The sequence below is a fragment of the Neodiprion lecontei genome, chromosome 5 (assembly GCF_021901455.1).
Source record: "Neodiprion lecontei isolate iyNeoLeco1 chromosome 5, iyNeoLeco1.1, whole genome shotgun sequence".
Taxonomy (NCBI): domain Eukaryota; kingdom Metazoa; phylum Arthropoda; class Insecta; order Hymenoptera; family Diprionidae; genus Neodiprion; species Neodiprion lecontei.
In genome coordinates this window covers 6,896,784-6,918,183 of record NC_060264.1, presented here as the reverse complement: position 1 = coordinate 6,918,183, position 21,400 = coordinate 6,896,784, and the positions used below count along the sequence as shown (strand labels likewise).

The 21,400-nt window shown below is 38.1% G+C and overlaps 2 protein-coding genes across 14 annotated transcripts in view; one reads left to right on the top strand and one right to left on the bottom strand.

Moving 5' to 3' along the window:
- Nucleotides 1-383: 383 nt before the first annotated feature.
- Nucleotides 384-3,199, top strand: LOC107226067 (dynactin subunit 5). Its single transcript, XM_015666750.2, has 4 exons — nucleotides 384-593; nucleotides 694-881; nucleotides 1,966-2,077; nucleotides 2,227-3,199. Exons 1-4 carry the CDS (start codon nucleotides 546-548, stop codon nucleotides 2,422-2,424), a joined length of 546 nt encoding a protein of 181 aa, XP_015522236.1. The 5' UTR covers nucleotides 384-545; the 3' UTR covers nucleotides 2,425-3,199.
- The window catches only part of LOC107226066 (glutamate receptor ionotropic, delta-2), a 40,561-nt gene continuing 21,774 nt past the window's right edge, over nucleotides 2,614-21,400 (bottom strand). For 4 of the 13 annotated variants that reach the window (XM_046741368.1, XM_046741367.1, XM_046741365.1 and 1 more), the window contains 7 exons: nucleotides 8,617-8,964; nucleotides 8,062-8,177; nucleotides 7,315-7,485; nucleotides 5,924-6,177; nucleotides 5,368-5,576; nucleotides 4,665-4,939; nucleotides 2,614-4,480 (listed from right to left, as the gene is read on the bottom strand). In XM_046741368.1, the coding sequence (XP_046597324.1) occupies nucleotides 4,180-4,480; nucleotides 4,665-4,939; nucleotides 5,368-5,576; nucleotides 5,924-6,177; nucleotides 7,315-7,485; nucleotides 8,062-8,177; nucleotides 8,617-8,949 (1,659 nt within the window). In that variant the 5' untranslated portion in view covers nucleotides 8,950-8,964 and the 3' untranslated portion in view covers nucleotides 2,614-4,179. Of the gene's footprint in view, nucleotides 4,481-4,664; nucleotides 4,940-5,367; nucleotides 5,577-5,923; nucleotides 6,178-7,314; nucleotides 7,486-8,061; nucleotides 8,178-8,616; nucleotides 8,965-9,288; nucleotides 9,494-10,115; nucleotides 10,286-10,566; nucleotides 10,921-11,164; nucleotides 12,791-15,766; nucleotides 16,496-18,398; nucleotides 18,603-21,400 lie in introns of those variants that run through there. The other 9 variants (XM_046741362.1, XM_046741359.1, XM_046741358.1 and 6 more) reach the window with 8 other exon arrangements.

Sequence of the window (21,400 nt, the reverse complement as noted above, 5' to 3'; positions counted from 1 at the left end):
AGGGAAGAAAATCGGAGTAAGCCTAAATAGATAAAAAAGATATATACTCGAATTTTGTAAGAATACAAAATGTATTTGACTTCGTAGCTAAATCTATCGGAATGCTACAGAAGACCAATAAATTTCGTATATTGATACTACATTGACAAAAAATACGATCTGCTACAAGTTCCGATTGAGACATAAATAAACTAAGTAATATCATTTGTTCTTTTTATTTCCTTGCGTAATACCGACTTCGATGATTGATAATAACGCCTTACATATCGCGCTTAGCGTTACTGCCGTGTACAACGTATTACGCATTTTCAGGCGCTGTAATGTCGTGTGTATTCGTATGGATTCGTCGATGGCAGCGACGTGTGGCGTTCTTTAACCGAACTATCGCGCGTCAGAATTGTCAGAAAATCACACCTAGCTGCTGACGTTTCCGGGTGTTTCCAGGCCAGGAACTTGTGTCATCGTTAGAATTCGGTAACGGGGTTGTTGTAATTGTGAATAGTTGATACTCGGACAAAACAACAGCTGAAAGAAAAACCATCGATATGGAGCCTCAAGATATTTATTACAACAAGGCGGAATACGTCGAGACGGTTCGTATATTTGACAGCTGAAGCCTTGAGACATAACCTAACATAACCTAACTCATAACCTCAATCTGAAATTCCGAATGTTGGTGAATTCTCTAAACAGGCTTCGGGTAACAAAGTGAGCAGGCAAACAGTGCTCTGTGGATCACAGAACATAGTTCTTCATGGTAAAGTTATCGTTCAATCTGACGCTATTATCAGAGGTGACCTGGCAAATGTTAGAACCGGCCGTTACTGCATCATCAGCAAGAACGTCGTTATTCGTCCTCCGTTCAAAAAATTCAGCAAGGGGTAAGCGGTACCATTTTGAAAACTGATCTCTAATAATTGCGACACGTTTGTCGAGCAGCGATTCTTTACTATCAAATTTTAGGCCTACAGGTTACTGTGTACATTTTAAATTAAGACATTTGTTCATGAACTGAAAATTGTTATTAGAATTTCCGCATTTTTATAGTATAATAGTTGCTTTAGAGAGAAGGTGGAATCAGTTGCGTTGTTACCACGTCTCGCAGCTAGATGCAGTTGAAATATGAGCTGTCGACCAAAAATATAAACTATATTGTCGATCATGGATCTTTTAAACGTTGTCATAGAATTTAATCAACTCTGTTTATTTTGGAAGTGATAAGTTGTGGTTATATGCATGAAGTTGAAGCTAACTGTAACAGTTAACACCCAAAATTCCTGTTTTCATTAAAATAAGTCAAGCAAACGACATTTTATCAAACCTTATGGAAAGCTAGTAATATTTTCAGAGTATCTTGCGTATTACCTTACTGAATTATCATATTCATAACAAGTTTACTGCACGTGACCGTCAACTTTGATCGATAGCATCAACTTCATATTGTATTTCCAATTAGAATGACTTCCAAACGGTATATACTTTAGCAAATTTCTTATAATTTACTAATATATTTTTAAGTAAATTGACATTGTTTAGTTTGAATCATTCGTCGACAATCTTTTCAAATTAACAGAAGTTTATAGAATATAAGCATCATTGTTGCAAAGACGGATATTCGATTTTATGTCATACCAACTTTGCATTAGTACTTCAACGCAATGCATTTCACTATCGATATCTGTAACCAGATGTGGAGAGCAAATTATTGGAAAATGGTAGGCTGTTGACCTCTGACAAAATCTAGTAAATTACTCATTTGAATAGTGACCGCTACTTCTGATGAACACCACTCCTCCTGCTTTGGTTTAATTTTCAATTCAATTGGTTTAATGTTTAATAATTCATCTAAAGCGATGCAATACTTTTGTATACAAACAGCTCATGGCTGCAAGTTCCCCAGTTTAATTTCTCTTCCTCATGATTGCGTACGAACAAAGTTTAATTTTTCGTACACGATATCCACAGCGTAGCCTTCTTCCCTCTTCAAATGGGAGATCACGTGTTCGTTGGTGAGCGAGCAGTTGTTAATGCAGCAGTCGTTGGTTCTTACGTTCACATAGGAAAGGATGCTCTGATTGTACGTATATTTTTATAATGCAACGAGAAGAGGAAAGGCGTGCTTAGACAATTACATTTATAATTCGCGATTTCAAATCACTCGATGTATTCATTTCGACGCGATCTACATTCATGATTCTTTAAGCTAAAACCGTGAATAAATTCCAGGGAAGGAGATGCATTTTGAAAGACTGCTGCTTCATCGAGGATGGCGCTGTGGTGCCTCCGGAAACTGTCGTGCCTTCGTTCACACGATTTGCTGGCAATCCCGCTACCTGCGTAGAGGATTTGCCTGAGTGTACCTTAGATTTGATGCTCGATTACACTAAGAATTATTATCAGCATTTTCTACCAGCCAGAGTTTAAAATCAAATCTTACATCACTTGACAGCTGGTTTGAAACTTGATTGTATCGGTAATCTAACGAGTGTTTTGCTCTCGATCCATCGATCTCTGCGATCTGCTCGTTCACACTTACGTGAGTGGACACAGTTGTAACTCATTCCCGTACCCTTTGTGTAGCGAGACACTTGATATGCTTTTTGAATTGAGCTGGGGCAAAATCTTTTAATAAAATCGCATCAGCGCATCGCGCGAAGCTAATTTTACGTCTTCAGCACAATCCGACAAAGGTGACTAATCCAGTGACTAATTGAAATGAGCTAGGCAGAATTGTTTCCTTATGCATTACAATAACGTGTGTCAATGCGATATTAACTACTGTACGTGTATAGTTTCCACTAATTTATTATTTATAACGAAAGAATATATTATTCGAACGGTATTGTGATATGAAATACATGCGACTGCAGTTTCGTTCGTAATTGAAACCAACCAACAATGTTACTTCTGGTTTTTAAATGTGCACCCAAAACATATATTTTTGCTTACTACATAGACAAGAGAGAGCGTACTGCGTTCAATCGTTATCTTTCTTTATCAAGATTTTATTAAGCAGATACTTGAGCATACTTTGTGACCTTTCTCAATTATGTCAATTTATGTTCGAATAACTGGGCAATGACTAGCGACAACTGGAGTAAATTCTACAACTTATATTAGTCGTTTCATGGACCCGGTATTTCTAAGTCCATTAAAACGTGCTTACTAAAATCTACTTTCAGAAACGTGAATAAACGATTCAAAAAAACGTACAATATACTTCTAACAACGTGTGCGAGGCTCAGTATACGGGTGCTAGTAGGCTTCTAGAAACGTTCCGTCAACGTCAATTTGTCCGCACATAGTTGCAATTCTTAATCTTGGGCAAATATGGTGACACGCTATCGCCCGCTAAGAACTTTTACCAGTAAAATTAAAAGTCTTGTGTATATTGGTACACTTGTGCAAGACAATTTGTGCACAAATCTTGTTTCATTTTTGTTCAATAATCCATCTCCCCGTGAATTTCAATGCCAGTTATATTACGTTAATAAATTCGATTTTGATTCGAGTTCATCGTTCAAATCTGGACCCATTTTAAGTAGCTTTCTCAAAATATCTCGACCGATGACATTTGAAGAAGACAGTTTTGCTGAAAATGTAGAATACTGTCACAAAAATGTAGGTTATTCCAATATGGAAAATAATCCAAAATCAAAAAGGCAAATACAATTCGTTCTTAGCTGCAGAATCTGCGTGTAATTTGCAATATTAATTAAGTATTCAGCGACTGATTGTATATATACTTGTTCATCTTTTACTGTCGATCAATGTTCCCTTGGGTAAAAAATACCTCCAAAATTCGCGTTTGATCACACCATTTGATCGAACCTGTACACAGTCGAAAAAGAAAACGGAGTTTGTAATAATTGATAGATACAGATGTATCAAGAAAGTTTTTTCTACGTTCATAGTACGACAATTTAATTTACGAGTGTGTAGATAGATAACCGCGCCAAGTACGTCTCGAGATTTTACAAAGTTAATCGTAGATAAGAGGAGTTCTGATGATGAGGCTGTCTAGTATGCGATAGTCTTACATGGCTACCTTTGGCGTTACAAGTTTTAATTAATCGTTGTTGATATAAGACTCTGATATTATAAGTCTGTGTAGTATTCGAGTTTCAAATAATTAGGAAGAAAGACAAATCTGAGACCTATTATGCGAATAACTTTGTACTACTTTACTACTTTACTACTTTGCGACCACTCAGAAGAATCTTCGAAGGAATGTCTGCTGCGTTTATTGGATGATTTCTTCCCCGCAGCATCGCGTTGCACTTTTCGTCGATACCAGATGAACTCGAATAAGAGAACAATCGGCGACAATAATACGCCACCAACAATTATTGCGAAGGGTGCGTAAACGTCGATCAAGCCAACGCTCACGAAGCTGGTGTGACCGTTGCATGTCGGCTTTTTTGAGTATAATCGTGTTATGTGACGGGTCTGTAATCCGCTTTCGCGCAACTTCAGCGCCCTGCGAGTGAGAATGATTTTCTCATTAGTTATACCGTCAATTTGAAGAATAGTAATTTGCGATAGGCGGCATTAAAAAACGCCCAAGCAACGTATCTCATTGAAGCTGAGCGATGATAAGGCTGTCGAAAACTGTATTACATTCTCCTGATACGTACGTTTCAATTTCTACAACGTGATCTTACCCAACTTTTATTATCTCCAGATACGGTGAGCGCTTTTGGATAGCTAAAAGAGGATCGAGGATGTTCATATAGTCGATTTCTTGAATACCGCACTTCTCGTCCTCGTGGAATGTCTCCTGCACCAATTTGTAGGCCGAACCTAATTCAGCGTGAAACGCGAATTGCCCGTTCCTCAGCCTTCGCACTCCCTCTTCCATGCTCATCCACGCTGGCTTTTGACCTTTTGGTACAACTTTTTGCTCGTACATAGCCTTGCGAACTGGGTCTTGAAACGTCTGGACGAATAGAGAAATTCGTTATTGTGATATAAGGATTAGAGTGTACAACGCCGTGAAATGAAAAATCCTTGGGTCATTTAGTCGTTGCAGGAAAAGATTCTACGATATGATAACGTGAGTCTTTTCCGAAACCCGGATTAACTCGATAACCGGGTGTTGTGCACAATTTTAACAAAGCGTCGTAAAATTTATATGTTCATTTCTCGGATTTTTCGTTTCGTATCTTATACGTGTATCGATCAATTAACGTTGCCTATACGATCAATCATTTATCAAAACTCCCTCAAATCCACCTGGATTACCGAAACGTAGAATTATTTCGCTTATACGTGTAACGAGATGTTGTTATAGGTACCACATTGTTTTCTAATTACTTTTATATTCGTATCGCGAAGAGTCTCATGTACTGCGTACAAAATTCTTACCGGTAAAAAGTAACGATTGTAGACGATATCGGCGACCCCGATCTTCAAAGAACTGCGTAAAAGCTTGTCCAAGGTATTGATAGAACCAGTTGAGGATTGGAGTAAAGCGACTATGTTTGCGGTGTAGGAAGTGTACAGGCTCAAAAGCGCGATGAACATCATCAGTACGATAATCCGTGTGGAAACCCGGCGCGGCTCGAACGTAGATCCTGAATCGTTATGTTGGCTACAAAATTAAACTCGACGAAACGAGAAAAAAAAAATGAGAAAAATACTAACACATAGATTATACACCGAGGGAAATTTTTAGTTCCAGTTACCGTTCAGTCCTTAACGATTTTTAATTTTTACCACAATCGAAAAATATAGATCTAGGTAGAAAATGAAAATTAGTTTTCTAGCTGTTACCGGAAAGTCTGGTATCCGTTGCTATTCTTTCTCAATACGATCACTGTTACTAGATTTTCTTGCAACTGTTGCGAAAATTTAATGCTCGTGCAACAATAAATTGACGTTAAAGCCTTGTTTAACTAAAAAAGTCGAGTAAATCGTGTACCTTGCTGAGAAACTGCCCCGATCATAATGAGCATATTGTCACTGAACGAAATGCGAGCTGTATTTCCGGACAACAGGAGCTTTTCCCTTACTTCATTCGGGGTAGTGTGCCATTCCCATTTCCAGGCGACGTACAGGAGAACGGATACCAGTATGATGAACACCATGCTCGCTATCCATACGGTCGGTCGAAATGGTAAAACAAACACGTTGCTAACGTAAGACAAGGACGGACGTCGGAAGACGAACTTTGCCCTGTTTGTTAAATGATGGAGAAAAAACAGAAATTGATTCTTGTTGTAGAATTGTTGTTGTACGTGAATAAGGTGCCGCGTGATAATCGGTATAGTTGAAAGTACTCGAAAACTGACATGTCGACGGCTGAGCAGAACAACGGTCGCTGATGGGTGGGTACATGATTCTCGAAGAAAGAATAAAGGTCCTCGTCAACGTATAAACGGAGGCCTACACAGGACAAAGCCTTGAAGTAGTCGGTGGGTTGTTATAATAAATGAACCAAAGCCTTCAAATTTGGTTGTAACTGTAATAATTAATCTCAAAGATCTAACGAAATTTAAAATGACTACCTGTGTGAAAGTTCAGAAGTAAATCAGTTCAAAGCATGTGTCTGTAAAAATCGGGAAATCTCAGGGCATTCGGGCATGTGTTTTGGAATTTTTGTATATTCTTCCTCACTAGTGTACGATTTTTTCAAATGTAGAAAGTTACTCTCCGTGAGACAAGTAAGGTGGTTAGTGTGAAAAAAGGTACAAGTGGCGAAGATATGATTTTTGCAGGAATTTTGAAAATCGATGAATTGATGTTAAGCGGTATTTAAAATTTATGAAAAATATAAACAAGTACTTAAAAACAGTTAACACTCTCAAGATTGACGTTTCTACCTTCATGTTGAGAAAGAATGGCTGATCCTCATCTTCCATTAGTTTCTTAAAATTGTAGTGTTTATTGATGTATTTGGTAATTGAGTTTACGCAAAATTGAACTGAATGTTTAATTTTTAACTAATTCGCATGAATCAAGCATGAACCCTAGAAAAATGTTTATTTTTGTCTAGAAAATCGGGAAATGTCAGGTAATTTGTTATGCTATTGACACTAGACACCCAGATAAACTTAATAAAAGTGATTAAAACCGAATGAAAAAAAATTTTTAAATAAAGTAACGAAAATAAAAAAAAAATAATAATAACAAACACAAAGGAAGACGTTGTTCCGCTTATTGTCAACTGTCGACTTGTTAGTACAGTGGATATCCTTATCATCTCTTTCGTACTGTACAATGTATCAGAACCAAAAGTCACTATGTCTACCGAGGCGTACACTCTGATTATAAATTCATAATTCTTCCATATACTTGTCGGATAATCATCACCTTGTGGGCGTGTAGAGCGAAATGTACTGAATCACGTCAATTCTCTCTTTAGTGAAGAACAAAGCCGTGCCTCCCAAATCGATCTCCTTTCGATCCAGCATACCGATCATCCCGCTCCACGTATTGTTCGAGGCTCGGTAGCCCCAGCTTTCGACGGTCTCGAAGCTCACTCTGAATTTGCGACAGCAAAAAAAAAAAAAAAAAAAACAAAGAACAAAATGTGTCCTCAATCAATTAATTGACAGTAGTTAATGGCAGTTTGCAATCTTGCAGTCATTTTTGAATCTTGAGAAGACCCTCAAATAAATATCCTCAGGATATTTTTGAAATGAGACATTTCTCAGCTCTGTACGTGAATCAGAAGCTTTTATTCTCCAATCACACAGTATTAGAGCCTGGAAGACGAACTGACTTGTGAGAGTACAACGTATATGCATTATATAATACGAAATGTCATTCGGAACCAGACGGTGATGTATTTTTTTTTTTTTTTTTTCTGCGCTTCGTACATCGTGTCAGCGTTACACCGACGGCGTTTCGTCGAGTAATGAAGATGGAACGCGGGTTGGATTACAGCTGCTCGTTGTTGGTTCCAACGTACGAGCTGTTTGATATTATAGTTGAATGAAAATGTTTCTTCATCGTGCGTATCGGTTGTGCAGTACATAACACTATGCAGAATATTTTATGTGTATCCCGAGAGGCGAGGCGTAATTTAAACCCTATAAGACTGAAATAATCACTTACGTTGCGTTCATTATTTCCACCAAGAAAAGTATCCACGGATAATTCACCTTGGCTATCGTGTCTATATGCCGGTCCTCGAAATCAGTCAAATGGTTGATCGAATCGGGATCTGTAATCTAATGATAAAGATCTTTGAAACGGTATCGAGAGTCATTCTCTTTCTCAGAATGAATGCGAGTATGTACTAGTAATAATGTAATATACATCCCTTAATACTAAATACTCGATAATGAAATGAAAAGCTTTTTTACATATCCTCGAAACTCGAGAGATGCTTTTTGGAATCTAAAATATACAGTGTAAAGTAAAACATCAGGGTAATTAAGCAGATGATTCGTTAAGTGTTTTATGCCGCATAGCACACATTAAAATGATGGTCAAAAACCAACATGGCTGCGGTCCACTCTCGTTTGCGATCATATTTTCGTTACAATATCGTATCCGTCACTCACAGTTTACCGAAGGCTTCTTCACACCCCGAAAAATGATGGCAAGAACAGTTTAACACATGGTTTTACTCGCACCGGAAGCTTAAATTGCTGAGATTTTACTTACGACTAAACATGACTTGAGCGGTGTTCCTTGCAAGTTCTTTCTTCGAACGGAGGAAATACGCGTTGAGTTTAAGGTTATGCCTAATCCGTCTTTCCAGTATCCTCGATCCTCGATGACAAGATTGCGCACATTACTTGGTCTGTAGATCGAAATCAATTTGATGAAGTCCGATTTTACTCTCTGCCCGATAACCACGTCGCTGTCGGGAAATATCGACATGTTCGCAAATAGCTCAAAAATCTCTCGGTCCATAATTCGTGACGGTTTATCGGACACATTCCCGTCATTCCTTGAATCTTGGAGCAGAAGCCACTTTGTTGGTGCTATAAACATGCCAGCTGAGTTTGCCTGAAACAAGAGTGCTGTACAGCCATTTAAGGATGATAACACGACACACGGACAAATATTGTTATTTCAGTTACAGAAGTCGAACGTAGAACTTATCTATATAGTTAAAAAACGCGAGTACGCATAATTTAAAATTAAGTACTATAGTAATTCTTTTACATTCATGACTAAAAATTTTTCTCAAAAAATAACGAAGGAAACGCTTCTAAACTAAATCCCGCTGTACGGTGAAATTTACGCATGATTATTCACACTATCACACAAGTATTATATCGAATTTTGAACGAAAGAAAGTATAGTTCCGATAAATTTAAAAAATTATACATTTTTTTTGCACATTACACCTTTAAAATTCACTCAAAACTGAAACTTCATTGTGCCCAACTATTTTTTCTAGGATCAACAGTTTCCAAGTCGTACTTATTTGTAACTCGCGAATAGAAATGTACAAAAAATCTCTTATTAACTAACAAAAATATTTCACACAGTCTCAACCGGATTTGGAAGGGGTAGTGGTGTGGCCACGTTGATTACACGTAGAATCGATCCCTTGTTATGATTTGCCAGAGATCATCCGCGGCTGACAGAAAATCGGGACTCGTTTGATACCGTCAAGTTTCGGAATCCAAGATTTAGATAAAACAGTACATTTAATTGACGGATGGATTATCAACTGACACGGAATAGGTCAGTTGACGTCGCATACGTCGAGATAACAAAGCCGCGTTATTAGCGATTGAAATTGATGTCATGATAGTGACACGCGGCTCACACACCGCCTATGTACAAGTTATTAAATTACGTAATTTGAGGATCGGACCATCGGCTGCATTTTGATTTATATTTGACGTTTTAATCCAGAATACGCCGCGCGTTTGGACTAGATACGAATTGGCGTACGGAAATCAGTATTTTAATTGCTAACGATACTTCGATATATTCAAGATATCATCAAATTCTCGTTTTGAGAAATACTCGTTCCGTTGCTAGAATAAAACTACCGCCAATTTCATGACGTTAATTTCATTTCGTTGGTTTCAAGTGTCGTGTAATTTGTATCGCGAGTTCAATAATCGATGTGCAAAAATAATAAAGAAAAAAATTGTTGGCACTTGAGCCACCAATTGAAAAAGGTGTGAAAAATCTCTCACCTCTATCAAGATATCAAAAGCACCTGGACAATCGACGTCAATTATGTAATAGTTACGATGACGATCCAGATCTGGTCAAGATATGTCATTATCAAACTCTGCGCGTGGTGTTTTGGCAGCAATTAAAACGTTTCGTTCTGAGGCCTGGTGAACCAGTTGAACAAGCTCGTCTGAAACGTGTTGCCAACTTCTTGTAATTATGTTTATTTCTTATTTTCATTTTTTTTTTTTTTTTTTTGTCACATCAAGAGCCAACCGCACCCATGTCAGTTGGATCGCGATATTGTTGCGTCGAATCGTTGAATGAAAAATAACAATGTTGATACGAATTTTCCCATTCTCTCCAACGGTGTGCAGTAAAATTTTATCGTTGAAGTTTAATCTTTTAACCATGTTAATTACGCAACGAAGATGCGTGTATCAAAGCAATGTTATTCATACGTGTACCGACCTTTTTCCAAGCAGAGAAACGCAGTAACCGTTGACGGGTTTGTCCCGATTCCGTCCGCCTTTGTTGCGTCAATAGCAAAACGAGACATGACTGATACGTCGTCAGGATTAATTGCCCCATAGCATAGGCAGCCCCGAGTTATTACAATCAGAACGAAACAGCGAGACGTTGTTGTTTCCCACATTTCGGTTCTTTCGACCGTTGGGACAAAAGCTTCGGGCGATTATTCATCGCAGGTAATGTCCGAGGTCCTTTATAACCAGAACCTCGGCTCCCGATCGAATATTCATGAAAGAACGCGTGTCGTTGCACGAATCCACGAGGACGAGGCAAATCCATGGCATACCGTAATCACTGCTTTGCCGAATCATGCGGAATCGAATTGAAAAACATTATGAGCGTAAGCATTACGTGCTCCCTCTCTCTCTCTACCGCATCGTTAAGGTAAATCGCTTCGATCCTGGTCTAATTATATGCGATTACAACAATTCCTGCGCACGCGAATTATAGCTTGCTAGATTTTGGCCGAGTATCAAATGGCAAACATTAAGTTACGATGGTCAGAAACCGGCAACCCAAGTTCGTACGTATACGTTACCTTGTATTTTAATAATGAATCGTCTCGATTTTGATTATCCACTTGAGATAGCGTTTCCTTTTATCTAATTTCTCGTCAGCCTCGTGAAAATGCATATTTCTGTATTCGGTGCCGAGTGGAGGTCGGTCTCTATTGTAATTCTTTCTCAAGTACAGCTGAGTCTCGATAATCCAATTTTTATTTTTCATCAATAAGTACTTTCTGAAGTGCAATCAGATAACATTTCCACGGTTTCTTTACCGGAAACGTTTCTCACTTCTGCTGCTATCGTTAATCTGTAACGAATTATGTGTCGATTATTCAAAACAGTATCAAATAAGTACGAATAAAAATGTTATACGTTTGCAATAAACTTGAAGAGCGCAGCTGATGCTCGTAGATAAATTATGTTTCGCGTAATGAAATTCGTTGGAAAGAAGTCGACACGCGAATTCAAAATGTATCTATACTATAGTATCGTGCGTGGTTGATGAAATTTGCAATTAAAAGAAATCAGCTCCCGTGATATTTCTCTTCGAGTTTCTTATATTTCATATATTTCTAGACAAATCGTAATTCCTTAAAAAGCAAAACCATTGTATGTCTACTTCCCGTGCTGTATTTCCTAAACTTGTCTATACTCCGTGTTGTGCGATTCGAAATTGGGAATTGAGCAACGCAAAAGGAACCAGCTAATCGTAATCGACGCTTTGGCGCCGCCCATTTCTACTGCAGTTTTGATCCAACTTAATCTCAACGAAATCACCTGCTCGTGAGGGGATCGTGACCGCGTTTATGTTGGTATATTGTTACAAGATTCTGACTCACTGACCACGTTTTTCCCCGGCTTTAATTAATACGAGACGGCTGCATGTGTGTCAATATGTGTTAGATTGCGACAAGTATTCAAAGCGAAGGATAAAGACGCTATAAAGGTATTTTCAGTGAAATCATTCCACGGTTTATCGCATATACGACTTACCTACAGCTACGGCAAATGTCGCTCACGTTCATGGTACATAAATCAAGATAGTCGTTAACGTTCGCGTACATAAGTATACGTATACAAATAATACAATTCACATACGTGTATCACCTTCAGTGCAGATTTCCTACATCGTCTAGTCGAATACTGCACCTTTTCACATTTCACACAATGCACCGTGATTTTTAACTCAAGAGAATGATGTAGTCGGTCTTTACCGACTGACTAAAATTCCACTTATTTTTACTATTATAAATATCAAATTACCGATGCGAAAATGTCACAGTAAGCGCAATTCTACGTACAATGCCGCTAACAAAACTATACCAAGACTTCTTCTTCGTGCGAGAATAACGCCAAGATAGTCTGTGAAAAGCTGAGTCTTGTAAAAGCGGTAAAAATTTCATTCGAGACGACTTAGTTCGGTGTTAAATCTGCACTATCATGATAAGCATTAAGTCTGATCTTGAATTGAGATAAAAATTTTATCCGAACACAAATTGACGTTACGATTACGTAAGATTTTTCACAAACTGGGGTTCAACTTCGCACGTAACTTCACGTAGTCTTTTGAACACGAAGGACAGTATTATTAGATAATAAATTTTCGTTAATATTTTCAAAACACAAAAATTTTATCCTTAAACTTAAAACTGGTAAAAAAAAAAAAAAAAAAAAAAATGTCGGCACGAGCCTCCTTCGGCAAATTTACAAATAAAATGTAATAAGTTAACCCACCGCTTTAATATACTCGTATACCCACAGTTAGGTATACCTAGGTATATGAATTCTATTATTATATATCTGCAAAGACTCCAAAGTCGTCAGACTCTCGTTATAAATTATTGTTAGCCGTTAATATCCCGTATATGTATAGGTATAATTATCGTGACGACGATAAGACGAGGGGCCCGTCTCGAAACAGACCTGCAATCTAACGAAAGCACACGTGACAGTCACTGTGCCAACACGAGATCCAAGTGTGTATATAACGTGCCGAGAATGATCCGAGCTTTGAAATTTCTCGGCTTATCGATTATAAACAACTATTCAAGTTGGACATAGTAATGATACTCCGGTCGAATTATTTCCATCGATCAACACCGTTTAATCGCGATTTATAACCGTGGGCAATTATTAAACGAAATCGCAAATTTGACGTAGAATAACATGCAGCCAAGGATTTCGAAAAGTCTTTTATATCGTCTCGCATTACGTGATCACGTTAATTAATTTTTCGTACAATATAGTGGACAAAAGTACGCTGCCATTGTCTTGTGTTTTGTCAAGTATAGCGGTAATAAATGAAATAAATAGAAAAGAATCTTAATAAATGAAGGGAAAATTTCTCTGTTGTCAATGTTTTTCAGCTGAAGCGTGACGCGTCTTATCTGTGTAATTCATATACAGCGAATCAAACGATTATCCGATCATTTGTAACTTTTGTTATATCGACAAATATCGTCGCCGATCGTTTCCACATTTTTCAACCACACAGCCGCGACTTTCTTATTGACATTGAATATTGTTTTCACACCGTTCGTGCAAATTTCTTTACGTGCAAATATCGAGGAGTGACATCGTTAATCAGCGAATTGTTGGGTCGCTACGTTAACGCGTCAACGTCGAAACTTGTCAGAGTCAATCACGTGCGAGTAGCTTCGACGCATTTCAACTTCCATGCACATACGGTTATAGTACAAGCATTCACAGACTTCTACGAGTATTTGTCCGATTTAGTTTTATTTGTTTAGAAAATACGCTAAATTCCTCTTCTCTTGAAAGTTTATCGGCGTAGATAATGGTAATAATAATATCGAAGCGTGCGTTGCTTGTGCGTGTTATTCTACCCGAAAATTTAAATGAAACCACAAAATCTCTGCGGCATATTCCTGCATATTTAACGAAGCCGCTTGCTAAACAATTCGTGTGGAATAAGAATAGGTGATTCGAAAATATCAGCCAGCTAAGAATGTGTGATTTTATAGCAGTAACCGGAAATTACGTAATGTACCCCGAGAAAGAGTGATTCAATTTTGCTTCGCAATATCGAAGTAGAAATCTTGAACCCACTTCCACGCTAAAAGTATACCTGTAACAACGCAAAAAAGTATTCGTTGTTATAAAAATACTCCCTTGTTATCTCGCGAAACGATTTATGCATTGGTACTAGTTTAATTGAATTACTACACGAGGCGTTTTTCCTCTTATTCATCACGAATTCACTGATTCGTGGAAATGCACGCTTGTAGATCGACAATGTTATGCAGATTGCAGGATTAGATTTAACGCCAATTTGTATACGCAAGGTTAGACTTTCCGAATCCCATTAAAATCTGTTTCCCAATTATCAGCAATTGTTGAAATTTCCGTATTTACCAGAGAACGGAATAAAGTCCTATGGATCCCTTCCTAGATTTTCAAGTATTACATAACACATTTTTTGCAAATTTTATGATACCGATTGGTAACATTTGCTTGTTTTTCCCACTGCCGTATTTTAACGTTAGCTAACCCTTTTTGAAAACTTTATTGGCAAACGGATTCAGTACCTAGGAATGGCAGAAATGCCATTTATAGTCACATCCTGATCAATTTATTCCTACTTGATTAAATATTATTAATTATTAGTTCACGTTAGCATGTTCAGTAAAACGTGAATTCATCATTCATTGTGTATTTAAATACATTACATTATACTTCCTCTCTTTTTAAACGCATGCAATAAACATCATATCTGCCAAGATGTTAACATTGAGCGACGCGTGCATTATTCTACTTCTTAAAATCCACCATAAAGTTTGGATGTAAACTCGCGTGCGCTCGTTGCGCGACAACATTGTGCAAGATTAGATGCGCATTAGACGAAAAACCACGAAAGACCCTCAATCGTAGCGCTTTTTTACGTTTCATCTGCATCCGACTCGACGTCTCGAGTCCACGTGTTAAACACACCGGCAATCAGTTGTAAAATAATATCTGCGTCACCGTGCGATGTTAGCAACTTTGATCCGACGTCTTACGTAGTCACGTGCCGGGGTCTCGGGTATACATTTGAAATTCCGACGATATCACGTGCCTCCCGTGCCTCGAATAATGCCTGTAATAACGGCATCACGCTCTCGCTCGTGTATTGTCAAAATTAACACTTGCGCGTCCAATCAATTCGAGTACATTGTTTTTAATTCACGATTCGTAAATGCGAGAGATCCCAGCGACGTTTTCTCGTATAACGTACCTGTGTACTTATACATGTAGCAAACCGTCGCGTTAATATTTTCAAATGCTTCTTGCGGGAAAACTATTAGACGTGGACTTATTTGCAGAGCTCATCGAGACCTTGAAAACTCTTCAACGTATCTTTTCTCAATCGGTAAGAGTTTAGACAGCTTTGGCACAAGTGTGCGATCCTCTTCCGACTTGGCTTGCAAATACCGTTTTATCACCAGAACTATTTACATAGTTATAACAAAATACAGTCTAAAATTTGGCCAGACGTTGTAGCTACTTACAGAAAAAAAAAAGGAATAAAAATCTGTTTGGCAGTTCTGGAGTTATAAATGAACGACGTTGGATTTTATATATGTAGAGAAGAAGAGATAGACTTGTCAGCACTGGGTAAAAAATGAAGATCTTACCGCCACAAAGTTCACGATACAGCTGAGGTGTTGAAAATTTACATTCCAAAACTGTGAGAGTATCTAGATATAAATTTTATTGGTTCTAAAGTAAGCTTGTAATTAAAGAGTTGATGATTATACCGTTCGATTGATAACTTCGATAAATTTCAAGGTTCAAGTTCGAATGAATGTGAACACGTTCGGTGTGCTACAATGTTCCGGTACAGTTCGTGTTGTAAGATTAAATGATTCGAAGTACCGAGTTGTCAGAGATTGATAATGATTTTAACTTGCGTGACCAACTGAAGAGTATTCTGAAAAAAAAACGTCCTTTGCCAAATCTAAAGGGGAAGCAACTTTCTCCCTTTTCTTGAAACTGTTCGTGTTCATGTCTTACTTGCACACGAGGCGCAGGTCCAGCAAAACAATTAAGACCACCGATCCTTAAATTGTTAACACCCTAAATTTCATTAATAATTTTTTTCTCGTTATTGTCCTCAATTCGAAACTTTCTGAAATTAATCAATGCCTCGTATTGCGAGCCGTTCGCAAACCTAATCCTTCTATTATATGTACACGTCGAATTCTTATTGTTAAACAAAAAAAAAAGAAATTCTACGCGCGTCGTGGTCAACGTACGAGAAAATAAGAACGAAGACACAAGGATTAGACATTTTTCTTGCGACGACGCGACGATTGGAAAATTCATTCGCGGTGATACTGAAGTGACCGGACTCGTCTCGTTTATTGTTGAATATTCATTTTTACAACTGATAATTTCCTCTTGTTTTTTTTTCGATACAGGAAAACAGCTTTCGCTTGACACAGATTGTGCAAGTCGGTAAATACAGGCGGCCTGCGGAGCTGCAGCTGTTTCTTGCGTCTGGCGTACGCGACTGCCGTTTCTACTGCATGGAATGTGGATTTTATGCGCAGGCGAAAAGGCACTACGGTCCAAACGACATCCGCCATGCGCTCTGGTAAACCTTAAAATTCCTCTTAGATAGTCGAAGTAGGTACGTTACGTGCTGGTGCGGCAGCAGACAAGTCCGAGAATATGGCTTTTCGTGAAGTGCGAATTGGTCGGTGAAATTTGACAACTTCAGCTCGGTAGGAACTCGGTTCTCGTTCGCATATTATCAATTGCGTATCGGTGTAAGATCTGGAGATGAAGTGAACGTTGCGATATAGAAACACGCTTGCGTTTTATTACGCAGAAACGATTCGATCGGTTACATATTACAGTTGTAGAGTTTGAAATTTTGAAACCAGTGAAACTTCATCCGGAAATCAAATTAATATCCGATTACTGAGAAAAAAAAAACAAAAAGCATTGTAATCAATGCGGACTAACGGGCAATAATATTCACTGATCTGAAACGGAGAGCTTGAACCGATTCTCCGAGATCCAGGTCGTAGCAATTGTCGTGGTGATCGTAGTGTCTCAGTACGTAACTAGTAAATTGAAACATCCCCGAGAATATAAGCATCAAAGGTACTTGGCGACAAATTCGGTCGCCGTATATATACATGAGTGTGATTATCACGACGGCAGATTGTTGTGCGAATTGAGACGGATCGATCGATCCATCAAAATACTCGAAGATTGTATATTACATTTTTCTTTTTTTTTTTTTTTTAACTCTGACGCGTAGATCGCTTCAACGCCAATTGTCATTTTAAGCGCCTAATCCATGATCGCAATCTACGAGACGTATTAATATATAGTATATATAAATATATATATATATATATATACATATAGACATATTAAACGGCAATGCAGATCGATAATCAATAACTCGCACTGATTCAAATACGGTTCATACGTCAGTGTCACGTGCTCATTTTTAAGATGATTCTGCACTCCGTAATGCAGCTGTAACAGTGCCGAAGAGTCATCGACTCGTCCGAATCACGCATGTCTAATAACAACGATTGGCCATTCTGCTAACAAGGATGTTTCGAAAAATGACAACGATTGATATCGCGTTCACGGCGCACGACAAGGGGTAAAAACGCGGTCGAAAGTTGTAACGAATCGGTGAGAATGAACCTGATATGATATTCTGCGAAACGGACGTCGCGTCGATACAAACAGCGAGTTCTATTCTTATGTAATTGTTGCACAATATCATATCTCAGATAGCATATGAACAATTCATTTTCCTCGTACGTTTATAAAATAATTGCTATTCCGGAGATAATTTGAATTTTAATAATGCGTTATGCTCACTTGAGATTTACCCGGAAAGCTAAGTTAATACACGTAGGAGTACCTTATGCTTAATTAACGAAAACTTGTACTTTGTCGCACGCGCTTATAATAGACATTCTAATGGCTACAGGTAATGCCAATGCGATGTTAATAATTTTTTTGAATTATTAATTATCACTCGTGCGAATATTATAAATAGAATTGTAACACTGGGACCGCTTAACATTTTTTTGACCTGTATTAGAATTTTTTCGAGATTCTTGACGACGAATCCGTGAAAATTCTAGCCCTGACGGTAGGACGATAGACATAAAAATTTTATACGTCCGGAACAACGTAACGTCAAATTCATGCGATGCGATTATTTGTACAGATTTTCAAGAAACATGAAGGAGAACAAATTCTGTTATTTTCCGCGTCGTGTTCACTCACCTGCATAAATCACCGTCTAATGTTAAGTATTCCTTGCCGATCCTGGCCTTGATGGTAAAAAGACGAAATGGGTTACTTACTCATCGTTACCGGCATGATAAAACGACTAGCACATTTCGACGTAGCAAAAGTATTGACCGTGACTTGACGGCGAGCAAGAATTCGAGGAATTCTTTTAAGATTCAGAATACGTGTCGTCGGACAAGTTTAATACCTCAACCCTTCCAGCCAGCATCTCGTGTTCGAAATTTCTATTAGGAGGAAAGAAACTGTGATAAATCGTATAGAATCGAGTGCGCAATAAAAATATTTGCAGATCTGCGCCGAGACGGCACATGGAGCGAAAAACGACGTTAGACAAACTTACGTCAGCACCAAGTGTTTCAATCTCAGGGTTCGTACGTACAGGGAAAACCCTGGGAATTTCTTACAGCAGGATAAAAGTCAGAGAATTTTTAAAATAAGACTGGAATTTCAAGTCGGTCGAAGAAATAAACTCGAATTAGTACGAAAAGTACGAATTACTATCGATCTTAAAGAAAAAAAAAAGATCGGACTCAAAACTTTGTTTCTACGCGCGAAAAGTCTCGGACTATTGTTTGTAAATTGATAGTCAGACAGTGAGATAGTTTCTAGGTAATAATCAAGGTATTGGTATTAATATGTAAAAAAAATAGTCATCAGTCAGCTTTATATTTCTTGAAAGGTTACTGGAAAAATTCTATTTTCGGATTGAATTGCCTTGAAAAGTCAGGGATTTTCGGATTTCAAAAAACGTATGAACCCCGAATCTCCTCCTCGACGGTTGAATCGCAAATTCAACTCTTGAGCCGATTCAAGTATACTATACTATATATATAAGAAGCAAAATCTACATATCTTAATTGTAAGATATCGATCATCACAGATCTATTTTGTCAAAGAACATGTTCATTTTATTGCATTTTTTTCGGATCATTGACCACCTTGGTGGTATAATGTTCAAGCGATTATTTTACGCAATGTATAAGCAGTGCAAGCCGAGCGATGCATTACTGCCATAATCATCGAGCACATGTTCATCTTGACGAGTAACCAACACAGGCACCGAAAAAAAGAAGCGTCTTATCCAGTAAGAATAATAAAAAATAATGAATGTTCGACTCGATTATTTTTCCTCAGAATCGTTTCTTGTTTTTTTACTCCGACGAACGACGCAATATAATATCAATTTATGTGATGAGAGTATCAATTATTATCATTGCCTTACCTACTAAGTACCTATTTGATATAAATAGTGAAAGGTAAATGAATATTTTCACCTGAAATAGAAAAATATTTTGAATGAAACTGTAAATTATCAAAAAATTTCACCGCTACTTCTGTACGCATGACTACATACTGAAGTTTACGAAATTTTGATTTCACATGCACCGTTTCAAAAAATTACGAAATAACCGATCAATCGATTATTTTTTACCGATTCAATCGAGTCGTGTTCGATAATTTTTTTGGACCCGATTAATCGATCCATCGATTATTTTTAGCTATTGTCCAGCGAACTGAACCATCATACCTGCATGTTTTTGGTGATGCTGAATCCGAATCCGATTTCAAAACAGCTTCTTCACCCCCATATATATATATATATATATATATTAGGGGTGCTTCGCCAACCCCAGTTTTCGGGTTTGAATGGGAGGGAGGAAAGAAGGCGATGAGAGTCAGACTTTTCCACGTACAAGAATATATATATACGGCTTAGTGTCGAATTCCTGATCCCTAGACGGACGTATATACAGAGGGTGAAAGTTTAACGGTATACATGTAGGGTAAAGGGTTGAATATGCCTAGGTATCTGGGCATATACGTAGTAGGTTCGAGGGTCAAACCTTTACTTGCGCATAGAAAAATCGTGCAATGGATCGAGATCGACGAACGAATGTGTTTCAGCCAAAAGTACTCAAAATGTGGTGGTGGTGAAACGATTTTGACACCGGATCCGGATTCCGGATGTTCAAGGATCCGTAGCTATGGTGGTCTCGTTTTTTTTTTTTTTATACGATCGTGCGATCGGTAGTCGTAAGGAGCCCGGAGTAGAACCTTGCAGACTCATCCGTCATCGTTACCGACGGAGCGGCGGCAAGGCGCGACCCCGTGTTTTATCATCACGGGATCGAATCGGTCAATCGTTCCGGGTATTTGTGCGCTTGACCTACTCTCCGGCACGTGCTTTATATACGTCGCGTCGCGCCGACACGCCTCAAACGATCAATCTCTTAACAGAGAGCACAGTACGAAGTTATACCGAGGAGAAAATTTATCCTACGTAGCGTCTGATGCCGCACACTGTAACGTGCTGATAAGGTTAACGATCACTCGGCTAAATGATCCGGATTCGAGGGAAGAAAGTGTTCACCTGTAGCCTGTGATTATAGTTGTCGATATTACATTTTGCAAATGTCGCAGCATTGAATCTCATGGTTGATTAGTTCAATGATTTTCTATTTTTTTTTTTTTTTTCTTTCCCCCGTCAATCAAGGCCTTAAAGACAATTTATTCCTTACACCGACATCAGAGTATTGCAACAGTTGGAAGAAAATAGGTATAGCACGAATGATCGCGATAAAAAAGAACAGCAACAGATGCTGGATTTTATGGTTGCAGCAATAAAACTTATTTTCATTTTTTTTTTTTTACGAAACTGTATACTTCGGTTATGGTAAAAATTGCGAATAGTTAGAGGACTGTGTACAGTGATTTAAACTAGACATTTCTTTCATAACAGTGTGCACGTATTGAGAAACTTGATCGTCTGAATATAATCAGCTACGAAGATGTTGACGAGAAAAATTATTTGACGTGAAAAATCGTCGATTCCTCGACCGTTGCAGCAGAAAAAGGAGCAAACCTGGAAAAATATAATAAATTTATAGTCAAGAGGTATTCCGCAACTTCGAGGAAAGCCTGCAGGGAAACCTGAGTTGAAAACTCCGGGGGATTTACAGTGTGAAAAATATAAC

Bases quoted from the DNA above. Each gene is read 5' to 3' on its own strand.
- LOC107226067 (XM_015666750.2), top strand. From the start codon at position 546: ATGGAGCCTCAAGATATTTATTACAACAAGGCGGAATACGTCGAGACG. The intron at 594-693 runs GTTCGTATATTT...TTCTCTAAACAG, and splicing joins AGGCGGAATACGTCGAGACG to GCTTCGGGTAACAAAGTGAG. The intron at 2,078-2,226 runs GTACGTATATTT...AATAAATTCCAG, and splicing joins TAGGAAAGGATGCTCTGATT to GGAAGGAGATGCATTTTGAA.